Here is a 13,655-nt window from a genome sequence, read left to right on the forward strand (position 1 = left end):
CACTCCTTGGCAGCAAATTCCACTGTCGAACAGCTCTTACTGTCAGGAAGTTCTTCCTAATGGTTAGGTGGAATCTTCTTTCTTGTAGTTTGGATCCATTGCTCCTTGTCCGCTTCTCTGGAGCAGCAGAAAACAACCTTTCTCCCTCCTCTATGTGACATCCTTTTATATATTTGAACATGGCTATCATATCACCCCTTAACCTCCTCTTCTCCAGGCTAAACATGCCCAGCTCCCTTAGCCGTTCCTCATAAGGCATCGTTTCCAGGCCTTTGACCATTTCGGTTGCCCTCCTCTGGACACGTTCCAGTTTGTCAGTGTCCTTCTTGAACTGTGGTGCCCAGAACTGGACACAGTACTCCAGGTGAGGTCTGACCAGAGCAGAATACAGTGGCACTATTCAGACCTCACCTGGAGTACTGTGTCCAGTTCTGGGCACCACAGTTCAAGAAGCAAGTTCTGTAAGCCACCATTAAGTGCTACGTGAAAAAGCATTTTCTTTTATGTGAGAGCTAGGGTGGATGGGTGGTGCCCTGGGCAAGAGTCAGGAGGGTAAGAGGGGAGGGTGTTTCTCTATTTTTTAGGCATTTATATTAACATTTGTCTACAGTAAGCCTGCAACTGATGCACATTTAACTTATGTGCATTCAGGTTTATGCACTTGGCAAAAAAAAAAGTGGGTGGGCATCTGGGAAAAAAGAAAACCCTTTGGCAGTTACACCTGCCATTGCACCCAGTGTGTTTTGACTACATGTGATTTTGGCTTTAGGCATGATCTCCAGAGCATAACCTCCACATATGTTGAGGGCTTACTGTATATTCAACTGTATTGTTATAGCATTTTTGTTGCTTTAGTTTTCTGTAAACCACTTAGTGATACTTCTGTATATCAACTGGCATAGAAATGGTCTAAATAAATAAATAAATGTTTGGCTGAGTTGTGAGCTGGGTTTGTGGTGCAGTATGTAGAGCAGTCACACAACCGCATTGCCATTTGCTGAATTCTTCATGGCTTATTCTCTTTCCTTAGCATGCAAAACTGGTTGCATAAATTGGCCCTCAACCAGGAACAATGAGATGACAGTACTGTTAAGAAATGTTTCTCTCAGTGAATGCTAGTACAGTCAGCTGAATACATTATGTTGCCAATAAAACTAGTCCCTAAGGTATGGGCACAGCATGTTTGCTCCAATGTTCACAACCTACAATAATAGCTGCAACTGTGTCTCTCGTGGAAGCCAGCATCTTGAGAAACCATAAAGTTGATGGGTAAGTGGGTAGCTATGTGTTGCACATGGTGTGTGTTTTTCAGGGGGCACTCAAGGGTATGCAGTACTGGCACCTCTCTTTTTTCAGTTAAAAAGTGTGGCACTTACTGTAACAACTTCATGGTGAGTACCGGCACCTATTTTTCTAGAAAAAAACCCACTGGTTGCACATACTGACCATCTCCTCATCATGAAATATCCTTTGTCTAAGCAAATGGCATTATGTGTATTGCAGGAGACCCTGACTTCAGTCTTCTCTGAGCCACTTGGTCAAATCATTATCCTGAACGGTTGCTTTGTAAGTTTTGAAATTCATATACAAATTCATGTCCAAACCACACATACATTAGGAACAAAGGAAGCTTCCTTATATCAAGTCAGACTGGCGGTCCATGTAGTATTATCTCTACACTAACTGGCAGCAGCTCTCCATGTTCCACGTAGGGGGCATTCCTAGTCCTACCTGGTGATTGGACCTGGGCCTTCTGTTTGCAAAGCAAATGCTTGACCACTGAGCTACATCCCTTCCCCTATTCTAGCACATGCTACAAAACACAACCAATTAAGCCTTCCCAGCTCATATACGACTAATGAATACATGCATATGTAGCCGTCACAGATCAGCCTGTACATTCTGGCTATTTATCCCCAGAAAATAGTAAACAGCCTTTTACTGAATCAGACCATTAAGTTTATGTATAGTAGTACTGTCTATGCTGACCAGGCTTTTAGATGGAATACCGTATTTCCAGCCTGCTGTGGACATGTGGAGGGTTGAACCTGGGACCTTCTTTAGCGCTGAGCTATGGCGCCTGCAAAATGATTTTTCTTTTTTGTAATACAGTGGTACCTCTGGATGCGAATGGGATCCGTTCCGGAGCCCCGTTCACATCCTGAGAAGAACGCAACCCGCATCTGCACACTCGTGGGTCGCGATTCACTGCTTCTTCACATGACGTCATTTTGAGCATCTGCACATGCGCGACGAAACCTGGAAGTAACCCGTTCCGTTACTTCCGGGTTGCAACCTGAAAAGATTTAACCCGAAGCTACTTTAACCCGAGGTATGGCTGTATTTGAAGCTGTCAGATGATATTAGAATGGTAAAATCTGATTTGGTTCACCAAACATCACTAGTGAAATAAGTAGTAGAGGTGGCACTGAAATAATATGGCACCTACATATATAAATATATATACATATACACGTGTGTGTGTGTGTGTGTGTTGGGATGGAGATGCTCATGAACCGCACAGCCACCTTTTCCAGGGGAAAGGGACAAGCCAGTGAAGTTCAGGTTGTCAAAGTGATACGCTAAGGACCATCAGCCCCGCGCTTTCGGAAACAGAGTCATTTGCTAATCGACATTACCCAAATAGGTCAAGCTCCGAAACAGGCCTTGACTTGCTCCTTGGTCTCTGAGCACCAGTCACCTGAATGCCTGAGGCGAAAAGGGAGCAGCCCGACCTCGTGATCCTCCCTCGTCCGGCACATTCGCTTCGGCTGTCACTCGTGAGCATCGCTTCTACTTGTCTCCAAGGGAAATACTGCCAAGGGGGTAGAACAAGGAGTCTATTTCCCCGCCCGCCACACACAGGGCGGGAGATAGGAGACTTCTCCGGGCAGGAGGCCTGCCAAGGCCCCCTCGCACTCCCGAGGCTCTGACTAAGAAAAGGCGCTCGAGCTGCCATTGGCTCGGATAAAGGGGCCGAGGTGTTTCTCTCCCCCTTCTGGTTGGAGAAGGCGGGTGAGCGTCGGCCGGGCGATTGGCCGCCTCGTCTCACGAAGGCGGGCGTAGAAGCCGATCCGAGCGCCGCGATTGGGAGGGAGGAACTCTAACCGGAGGGTATAAGAAAGCGACGCGAGAGGGGGCTGCGGCTGAGGTCGCGCAAGCGCTCCGAGTGCGTGGTATCAGGTTCGTGCGCGCTGCGGCGGCGGAGGTGGTTCTGAGGCGAGCGGGAACATGGCGGTGCAGAAGGCTGTTTGCGTCATGGCTGGCGACTCCCCCGTCAAAGGCGTCATTTTCTTCGAGCAGAAGGCGAGTGCCGGGCTTGAGGGAGCGGCTCCCCGTCCTTCGGGGTGTCCGGCGCTGTGAGGCTGCTCGCCCGCCTGGTCCCGCTCCAGGTTGCGCGCCGCCGCCGGGCTTTCCCTCGCGAGGCGGCGGGGTTGGGAGGCGGGAGGAGGCTGCTGCGCCCACTCAGGTATTAGCTGCGCGCTGAAGGTCGCTGGCTGGCCGCCCTCCGCTCCGGAGTCAGGGCCGCTCCTGTCAGCCGGGTTCGCCGTCGGGTAGCGGCGCCGCCTCTGGGGCTGCAGCCTTGGGCCGAGCGGTGGGAGCTAGAGCAGGCGCCGTGGCTCTGTGGCATCAGGCCAGGCCTCTCGTGCGGCCTCTGCCTAGCGTGACCTGGCTCCGATAGAGGCGGCGGGCAGAGGTCAGATTAGATAAAAGGTAGCTGGGCGAGTTCCAATGAACTTTAGCTCATTTACAAAACAAAAAGCGTAAGGGCTAACTCGTGGGCTTTTTAGGGGATGGAAGTCGTGGGGGAGGCTTCTAGGGAAGGGGAAACGGTTCGTTCCAGTTCTACATAAAATCTAAACCCGCAGGTATTTTGAGGTGCAATATCTCGCTTCCTCCGTCAGGACCAGTAGAATGAGTATCTCGGCTCTTTCAGGCTGCCAGTTTCCCTTCCCCTTGGCGCCACCGTTGGGCAAACGTTGCCCACAGCTGCTCTGAGGCACCTGTTTCTTTCCCTTCCCTTTATTAAATACATAGCCAAAGAAAGGGGGATGTGCTGCAAATCAGGTTCTGTCCCCCCTGCCCAAAATAAAAGGGACAATATGCTGAGTCATGGCTGCTGGAAAGCGTAACTTAAACCAACTTGCTCTTGAGGGGGAAAAAGGAAGAGTGAGAGTTGTGAACTCTAATCTCCTGGGCAAACAGGTTTTGCAGCCTCTGCCTGAATTTACTTAGAAGTATAAGGTTTTTGTTCATGTGGTGTACACGCATAAGCTAGGGGGAAATGTAACGCATGTTGAAATAATGTGAATAGCAGGACAGAAGCATAGCTATGAAGTATTTAATAGTGAATGAGGATCTTTGTGCTAGATCTTTGAAAGTTTGTGTATATGTATTTTATGTGTTGTAGGTTTTAATAAATGTATAAATATATTTTTAAAAGCTGCTATAGATGATAGTATGAATGCATTTAGAAAGATCTGTTACTCTAGTTACCTTTAACTATGAAAAAAGCATGTCTGGTTCAAAGAGACTGTATTAGGTAAAGGTACCCCTGACAGTTAGGTCCAGTCACGGACGACTCTGGGGTTGCATGCTCATCTCGCTCTATAGGCCGAGGGAGCCCGCATATATTACTGTATTAGCAGGACTGTAAATGTAATATACAGAGCAATACATTATGGCAGGTGGGCAGCCAGTGTAGTGGCCCCTGATCATCATTCCTGAACATTGGGCAGGCTGGGGAACAACAGGACAGTACCCTGTCAACTATTGCTGCCTTATTGACACCATGACTATTTCTAGTTTCAAATATATTAAGTGAGAGAGCACATGGGAATTTGATAGAAGAGAATTATTTATATATTGTTGCATTTGGCAGTATATTTCAGAACTAGTATGGAATTCATTGAACCTTAACCTTTAGTGTCACGGTTTAGGCTCCAAAAGTTCTGATGGTGCTTGACTCTTTGAGGGACTTTGCTGTATCTTTGGAAATACTTGCATGCTTTTAGACATTTCTATGGAGACTTCACTGACAACAGTGCAGTGCAGTCCATTGCAAGCAGGATAAAAATGATTTTGAACATTTGTGCTTTTTGATCATTTGATCCTCAAGATAGATTACAACATCTTACAAACTACAACACAGCCTTTATTCCAAATAACTATATCCCTGTAAAATACTCTTTAATTTTCATGTACTGTATACTGGTGTAGTGATTTTGTTGGATTCCATATAATATTTTTTATGTAGCGGTGTGGAAGTCTGGAAACTATTTGTTACAGTTCAAGCTACATCTTGTCATCCTCAGCAGGTTTGCATCCTATGCAATTTCTAATTTAATGTAGCAGTATCCTGCTGTTGTGAACAAATCGTCTCTGAAGTGAGTGAATAACTACAGTCAACATTAATAGGCTGTGGGATAAATACTTGCCTAAGTGGAATGTAAGCACAGACTTGCATATCATTCATAGCTAAGTTTGTGAAATATTTTGCCCAAGGCTATTTAATGTGCATGCTTATCTGGTTAAATAGCTAACCAGAAAATTAAAAAACACACCAATGTGCACCTTTGACATGTTGTCTAGACTTCATTATTATTACTACTAACATAGGAGGCCCTGGTTGAAATGGGGCATATCACTTTCTGCCTACCTTAAATAATACTGCTGTTGGACTAAACAGCTATGCCAGAAGATTCTACAGATCAGCAGAGGGTTTTGTGGATCCACTGTTTCACCGTCAGCCAACACCTGAAATACATTAGCAGCTTTTTCTGCCCCCTCCCTCTGGAAGAGTCTGGAACCTGAATGGTCATTGACTGCCTGGGAGCAAGAGACTCCATCATATGCATGACCTTAGGTTCTTTCTTATAATTGTGAATTGCAAGAGATAAATATAATTAACTATCAGCGGTAATGAAAAGTCAGGTTTAACCATTTTATCAGGGAAATGCTTCATTTCTGAATGCATTTATTAAAATGAGATTGTGTGAATCCAATAAGATAAAATGCTACTCAAAGCAGCATTGTAACAAATCTAGTTTAATCAGAAACAAAATGTTGATTTGTATCTTCAGTTTGAAGTTTATAATGCATCCTAGGGAGTAGTTTACGAAATGTACACTTACTAAGCAACTTGAATTGCTGTTGGTTATGAGCATTGCTTTATGAGCAGCTTTAAATGTCAGGCATCCCATCGAGGTCACTAAAAAGCATTTAACATGTTGGCCCTCCATATAGCAGGTGTAAACCTTGCATTCTTGGTTTTGGCATAAGTGCATGCATCATACCCTTGTCTGTCACTGGAGAGACACTTATCTGGACCAAGGTATGCATAAGAAGTTTCCAAACAAATACACCTCTTTGATACACCACCAAAATCCAGTTGTGGGACTGTAGGCACGATGATGATGATAATTAATAATAATTTATTATTTATACCCCACCCATCTGGCTGGGTTTCCCCAGTCACTCTGGGCGGCTTCCAACACAATATTAAAATACAGTAATCAAACATTAAAAGCTTTCCTAAACAGGGCTGCCTTCAGATGAAGACAGTAAGATTTTCTAGGTTCATGCTGAGTACTATGCCAACATTCTACTGTAGGATCATACTTAAGCATGTATTGCTTGAAGAATCAGTTTTCTCCTCTGTACAATGTCATTTTCCTTAGAGATGGAAGGACTTTAAAATGGTTTGTCTGAATCTTTCTATTCATACTAATCTGTTTCAGGGTAACGGACCTGTAACTGTTTCAGGAAGTATTAGTGGGCTAACTCCAGGAAAACATGGGTTCCATGTCCATGAATTTGGAGACAACACAAACGGTAACATTATTGCTTTTGCTCTTACAACCTACAAAATGTTTTCTAACAACAGAAACATATATGGCCAATAGTGTCTTAAGAATGTAAATATTAGATTGCTAAGCAATAAATACACTTCCACTCTTGGGGAAGCAGTTTTGTATTTAGCTTGTGATGTGCATGATACTGGCCTAGGCATTAAACACAGGAACTCTTCAAATCTCTAAAGGGAGGGAGACAGGTTACTTTGACAATCTTCTCCCTCACACTTTTAATTTAAATTGTGTTAGATTATGTTCATAAGCATCCTGATAAAATATCTTGTTTATAAAAGATAAAGAAAAAGAGTTTAAGGCTAAGTCCTGAGAGCTAGCATATATGGATTTGCATAATGTGACACGTGTGGGGAAAAGACTGACTTCAGGTAACTTCTTATAGGATGTACCAGTGCAGGCCCTCACTTCAATCCTGAGGGGAAAACTCATGGTGGACCAGAAGATGAAGAAAGGTTTAGTATAAAACAGTTTCCTATTTGTGTATGATCTTGAAGTACCTTCTACCTTCTAGTATAATGGCTTGCTTACCATCAAGTAACTGTGCATTGTATTATCTCCCAACACAGTGAAGAACTAGGATAGGTTCCTGTGCTGCAGACAAATGTAAAACTGTAGATGGGACCTAAAATTCTGTGTATTTCACTTTTGGGGCATCCCTTTTTTATATTTACTGTAATACTTCTAGGATTATAGAAACAACTGGACTGGAAATTAGCAGTAAGAAAACTGTCCCTTATTTATTCAAGCAATAGTGTCTAAAAGGACTCCTAGCTGAGTATGTACTAGTGCTGGAGAAATTAAGGACTAATGCTAATTTTTCTTAGTTTTCTTATTTGTTGCTTTCTTCAGTGGCACAGTCTGCCAGTTGTGTCTGGGTATTACTGTTCTGCTGGTTCACACCTCTTTCAGTTTGTAGACACTGTGCGAGGCTTCCTGTCTCCCTGCGGTGTCCTTTTTCTGTCACCTGCTATTCATTCCTCAGATCCTACTTCATAGCTCGTCCTTCCTGATGCCTGTTTGGCTTTCATAATTTGTGGGCACCCAGCTCACTTGGTTCCTCAGTTCATTCCTGAAGGATACTTCTGTCCATAGACCTTAAGAATATAAGTCAAACTTGCCTTGTTATGCAACTGTTCTGTTGGTCAATCATTTAGCGAACATTCGGTGATTTTTTGCTGCAACACAGTCAATTAGAGTGGTCTGATGGGGTGGAGGGCTTAAAGGCAACAGCTAATTTTTAGCCTCCTGAATTGGTAAAAAGGTGATGAATAGATGTGTCGAGTACTGCTTCTTATTCAAAAGGCTTACTGATGTGTTCTCAAATTAAATAATTTAAAATAAAGCACAGAAAACATTAAGGCGAAGAACCCTGTCCCCTGTGTTAAATTTCTAAATTTAGGGTGCTACAGTCTGTGTTACACTAGTTTGAAGACAGAAAGATTTGTCCTGCATATATTTTATTCAGCATTGCATAAAATAAAAATGTTAATACAGGCACTACTAAAACAAGCAAAATACAGCCATACAATTAGAGGCATCAATAGTTGTGTACATGTGAATTACAATTAAGTTTCGTTTGTTTAAATGGCCATTCTAAATTACATATAGGACCGCACCTGAACTCTTCAGAATTTCCTGGAATTTTGTACACTTCTAAATCCCCCTCCTTGTGTTGCCATTACATCTGAAGCTATTGGAAGCACATGGGTCGAAAATTCCAGTATTTAGACCATGATAAAAACTCAGCAAAACAATGGCTTTAACAGGAAAAATTAAACTGTCCAGTATTAACAATCACTTTATATAACTTTTTACTAGTGATGGCTTATTGTCAGGTAGCAATAATGTGGTTTTAGGCATAACTGCATGTTACACTGGTGGAAGTTTTTACAATTAGGGTAGACAGCTTGAGCTGGCTATAATATCCTCTTAACACTTGTCTGTATATTTCAAGTACCTGTTATTGAAGCTGAAAAGCACCAGCTTTGTATGTTTCAGCAGTGGTGTGTCACAGTAGCACCTCAGTCAACTGCATTTAGCAATTATTACAGGTCATATTCTGCTTATAAAATCAAATCAACTATTCCAGGCATGTTGGTGATCTTGGAAATGTGACTGCAGATGGTTCAGGTGTAGCAACAGTATCAATACAGGACCATATTATTTCTCTCTCGGGGCCACACTGCATTATCGGGCGTACTATGGTGGTAAGTATTTCTTTGAGCAACTTCCCTACAAATTCTGGAAAAATACATCAATATAATTTTTTTACCTGTGAATGGTTTGCTTCAGTACTTTGACCTAGAGGTCTTGGCACAGAGTTGCTGCTTCTGATTCTCCTTAGACATGCTTGCTTACATAATGTAGGTGCGTTGGGCATCACCAGCACCAGAAATGGGCTAAAGCGTATTGGAAGCCTGGAATTCTTCTGAGCATTACTGCACATGATCAGAGTCTTGCTATAAATTCTGAGGTGAAGAAATATCCCAGATATTTTAAGGAGCTCCTCACTTTGCTCCAAAGCTTCATTCTCAGCCTAGCTTGAGAAGCAGTTCGTTATAATATTGCATGTACTTGGGCAGAGCTGCAGATGTTTCTGCTGTAAAATTATCGCTTAAAATATTTTGCTATACACTACTCAGTACAAGCTTTTGGTGAGGTGCTGGTTCTTTTCAACTGCAAGTGTAAATTTGGAAGCGTTCTGTCAACCTAATGGGGAAGCTAGCCAGATCTGGTTGACTGTTATGGGTACTCTACGCACTACATATAGAGTGGCAGCAAGCCTTGTGGGGAATACACAGCCACTACCCCTAAACAACTTATTTCCTAACAGTTATTTCTATGATATTTGTAGATTACTAATTATTTGATGTATAGTATTTATCCTGCCTTGGACCATTTGCACCATGTGGTTGAAACTTTCTTTCCCTCAAATTATTTATTAATGTAATAATCTCCACCTTATCTATCCCTTTTTAGGTTCATGAAAAAGTTGATGATCTGGGTAGAGGAGGAAATGAAGAGAGCAAGAAAACTGGAAATGCTGGTGCTCGTCTAGCTTGTGGTGTGATTGGACTGGCCAAGGCTTAAGATCTTTGACAGTGGCACTGTATACCAAAACCTACATGCAGAATGTAAATGTACCTATAAAACTAGCAATTATTTGGCTTTGTTTAGGATAAAAAGCAACTGTTTAATCTTACGGCTCTGTTAATTGGGGTTTAAACCAATAAGTTGTTTTATTTTGTATACCTTGTAATTAAAGTGGCAGTAGAACATTAGTTCAAGAATTTTTGCCTTGATGGACCAAAGCACCGCCAGTTCACTTTGATAGAGGTGGTAAAGTCCTCTGCTGATTTCATCATCTAATCACATCTGGACAACTGAAATTACCTGATGGTGGCATAAACAAGCTAGCTTGAGAGAACCCTAGTCCTGAATGCTTTGCTCTAAATATGGTATAAACCTAGTGAGTTCTCACATCAGCGTTTCCAATGGGGAGGGGTGACTTCTCATTGATTCCAGTACATCAGATAAGTGTAGATAAACCCAATCATTAAATGAAAAATTGCTTCTGAAGTCTACTGTTACTGACTCCAATCAAACGTAATCTGTGACAAACTAATTGCTGCAAGTGAGATAGCCGCGTCTGCCTTTCTTGTGAGCTGTTGGAGAGGACATAAGAAAATGCCATGGTTTATTTAAAAGATCTGCATCTTGGGATTGTGAGTTATAGCTACAGAGTAGACATTCCTACTTCCTGTAGAAGCCAGGTTCTAAATCTTTATATTCTTCCTTATTTAGGCAATATGGAGTAGCTTGGGTTTCATAGAAAACATATAGGGAGACTGATAGTGTATGGTCTTACAGGAGCAGTCTTGTCTCAGCAACAATCACTTTGAGCTATCTGAAATAGCTAAACTGAGCTTTGTATAGTGAGCTATTCAGCTGCATAGCTGTAGAGGGCTACTGTGCATATAAAAAAACTTGTTTCCACCATGTCTAGCTATTGCTATACATACTTGCCATATTCTATTTGACATTTTAACAAAAGCTCTTAACCTTAGTAGAAATTCATACCAACAGCACCACACAAAGTGAGAGCGGTAGATATTGCAGATGAACATGCTTAATAAATGGTAAATGCTATGTGCTGAACATGTCAATATTAATGTGATTGCCTGCTTTGGAGAAGGGTATTGGCTAAAACCCTTTAATGCAAGAGGCACACAGCACATTTTTTTTCTATATAGCTCTCTTGAAGGTTTGGCAATTGTTTACATGCTTGAGCAGGTTACACCCTTGCTCACCAAGACTGACAATCTTACCTGAATCCCTCTTGGTTGCAGCGTTGCCTTGAAATAAGCTTGGGTATATTGTACTTATTTTCAAATAAACCTTGACAATAGCTTTGTCAAATTGTGTTAAAAACAAGGCAGATGACATACTGGCTCTCAAAGTAACAGTGACAACTACTGTCAGTAAACATGGGGATTAAATTATATAATCTTACTCACTTGGGCTTTACATTCTAACACAGTTTAAATTAACTCTCCATAGAATTTGGAGGAAGATATTCTCTACCTGGCCTGCATAATTTAATTGTAAAAAGATCATGTTCAATCATAGCCGTAGGTGTTAAGAGTTAAGTTACCGATGTCAAATTTCAAAAAGCAGTTTCATGCCTGTTCAGTTTCCTACTTCATGAAATAGTTAACTATTTTTTTAAATTGAGTTTTGGTGCATTTCCTAAGTGGCTACTAGCATAGAAACAAAGGTCAACGCATGGAAATCGATGTCACAAGTATATGAAGTTTCTCTTTATTCTACCACTGCAAGATAACTTACCTACCTCACATTCCACTTCCCAAAAAATTAAGGGGGAAAACTCATCTGAATGGGAACAGTAACTGAACTGAGCATGTCAAACCATGGGGTGATGTAATTTTTCAATTTGCCAAGTACTGCCTGCATTTCAGAATGCAGCAGAGGGGCTAATAAGTCAATACTTGCTCCTCTAGCTTGTTACAAGCAATTTGACAGTAGTTATGTAGTAGACAAAACAGGAGAGAGAACATTCAAAAACAGATTGGAATATAGTGGTAATTTGGTGCCTTACCTCCCTCAAAAACACAATGAATTAAATTACAAAAAATAAGGTGTGCTTTCCACAGGACGCAATGTTGAACTTTTTTTAGGGCAACATTTACCACAAAATCTCTTGAGATGGTGAGGAAAAACAAAAACAAATAAAAGTGATTTCACTGCAAACACTAGGTTTCCTCTTGAAACATTTAAGAGCTATTTTTTCCATCTAGAATAGTCATGTTAATTAAAATTCAGAAATCTAAGAACATAACTACCACATATACTTCATTTTTGTGAACTGTTACACAAACATGTTTTAACAGCTTTAAACAAAGTCTAATTTAGACTCCAGTACAGCATTAACAGTTCAAACTTTAAGATGTTGAACAATCCTTTACCACTTCAGTGCAGTGTAGGAAGAATAGCACACATTAAAGTTTGTTATGAAAATAGAGTTTATTAAAAACACATCCCTATTTGTTTTTAGGAGCTTTTACCGTTACCTTCACTTAAATTAAAAAAAATAGCACTTCTAATTCTGACTTGTAAACTTTTTAAAGTCAAAACTTTTAAAAAGTTACAGCAAAAAAAGGGTAATGGTTTATTCATTTCTTTTGTGTTATTTTTGTAGCTATTTAAATAGAAGGGAAGCAATCAAATTGCTTACATATCCCATAAACTATGGAGGAGTTGTGAAATAGCAAAAGCAAATATACAGCATACTGTACAACTCTAAAGCTCTACACTCCAATGTCACTTTTTTTTTTTTTGACAAGTATTCCAGTCTAGCGAGGAGCCTCTGTGACTGAGCCAGTAGACTCTTCAGGTTGTTCAAGAGATGAGGTAGTCTCAGATGTTAACTCTTCAGCAGGTTTTGCACCTGTGGGTTCAGCCTCCCCCTTTTTAAGTTCTGGAACAGAGTCTGTATTTTCCACTTTGCTGCTCTGGGGTTCATGGTTTTTAACACCATCTACCCTGTCTGTCAACTCTGGTTTCTCCTTTCCTCGATTTTCGTCCTTTTCTCTGCGAGACTCCCTATCTCTAGAATCTCTCTCTCTCTGTCCACTGAAACGCCTATTTCGTTCCTCCAAGTCTCTGTGTCTATCACGTTCAGGGCTTCTTCTTCCCCATTCTCTCCTTTCACGATTACCAAGGCGTTCATGATCCCTGTCGTCATTGCGGTTACCATAGCGGTCCCGTTCATTTTCTATCCGGTTTCCAAAAGACCTCCTTCCAAACCTTTCCTGGTCTCTATTTGGAGTAAACTGCTGCCTGTCATTCCTGAACTGTCTTCCATCTCGATCATCGGGTCCACCAGGCCCCCCTCCAGGCATTCCACCAGGCCTTGCAAAGTGGCCAGGTGGAGGGAAAGGGCCCTTCATCCCATGAGGCGGAGGCATCCCAAAACCTCCTGGGCCTGGAGGTGGGCCTCTGTGCATCATATGGGGAGGCATATGCCGAGGTGGCATCATTGGAAACCGTTGCAGATGAGGCGGTGGCATTCCTGGGGGTCGCTGGAGTGGTATCAAACCAGGCCGTGCACCCAAAAGGCCCGTGGAAGGTGTCTGTAGCCCAATCACAGGGCTGGGTGTAACTCCTTGAGTACCTGACAAACCAAAAGAAATAAAGTTGTAAATGGATGCAAGATATGTTCTATTTTTCTGCTGCTCCAGCAAGCTGCAACCTACAATCCCCTAA

At 42.0% G+C, this 13,655-nt stretch overlaps 2 protein-coding genes across 3 annotated transcripts in view; one reads left to right on the forward strand and one right to left on the reverse strand.

The window, feature by feature from the left end:
• The first annotated feature begins 3,135 nt into the window (after nt 1–3,135).
• Nucleotides 3,136–10,150, forward strand: SOD1 (superoxide dismutase 1). The gene is made up of 5 exons (XM_082220825.1): nt 3,136–3,306; nt 6,741–6,834; nt 7,252–7,321; nt 8,959–9,076; nt 9,849–10,150. Exons 1-5 carry the CDS (start codon nt 3,232–3,234, stop codon nt 9,957–9,959), a joined length of 468 nt encoding a protein of 155 aa, XP_082076951.1. The 5' UTR covers nt 3,136–3,231; the 3' UTR covers nt 9,960–10,150.
• Nucleotides 10,151–11,667: 1,517 nt separating this feature from the next.
• Nucleotides 11,668–13,655, reverse strand: part of SCAF4 (SR-related CTD associated factor 4) — a 47,445-nt gene continuing 45,457 nt past the window's right edge. For both annotated transcript variants that reach the window (XM_082220718.1, XM_082220717.1), the window contains exon 20: nt 11,668–13,563. In XM_082220718.1, coding sequence (XP_082076844.1) covers nt 12,743–13,563 — 821 coding nt within the window. In that variant the 3' untranslated portion in view covers nt 11,668–12,742. The remainder of the gene's footprint in view (nt 13,564–13,655) is intronic.

This window comes from Podarcis vaucheri (genome assembly GCF_965113315.1).
Source record: "Podarcis vaucheri genome assembly, chromosome: 4".
Lineage (NCBI taxonomy): Eukaryota > Metazoa > Chordata > Lepidosauria > Squamata > Lacertidae > Podarcis > Podarcis vaucheri.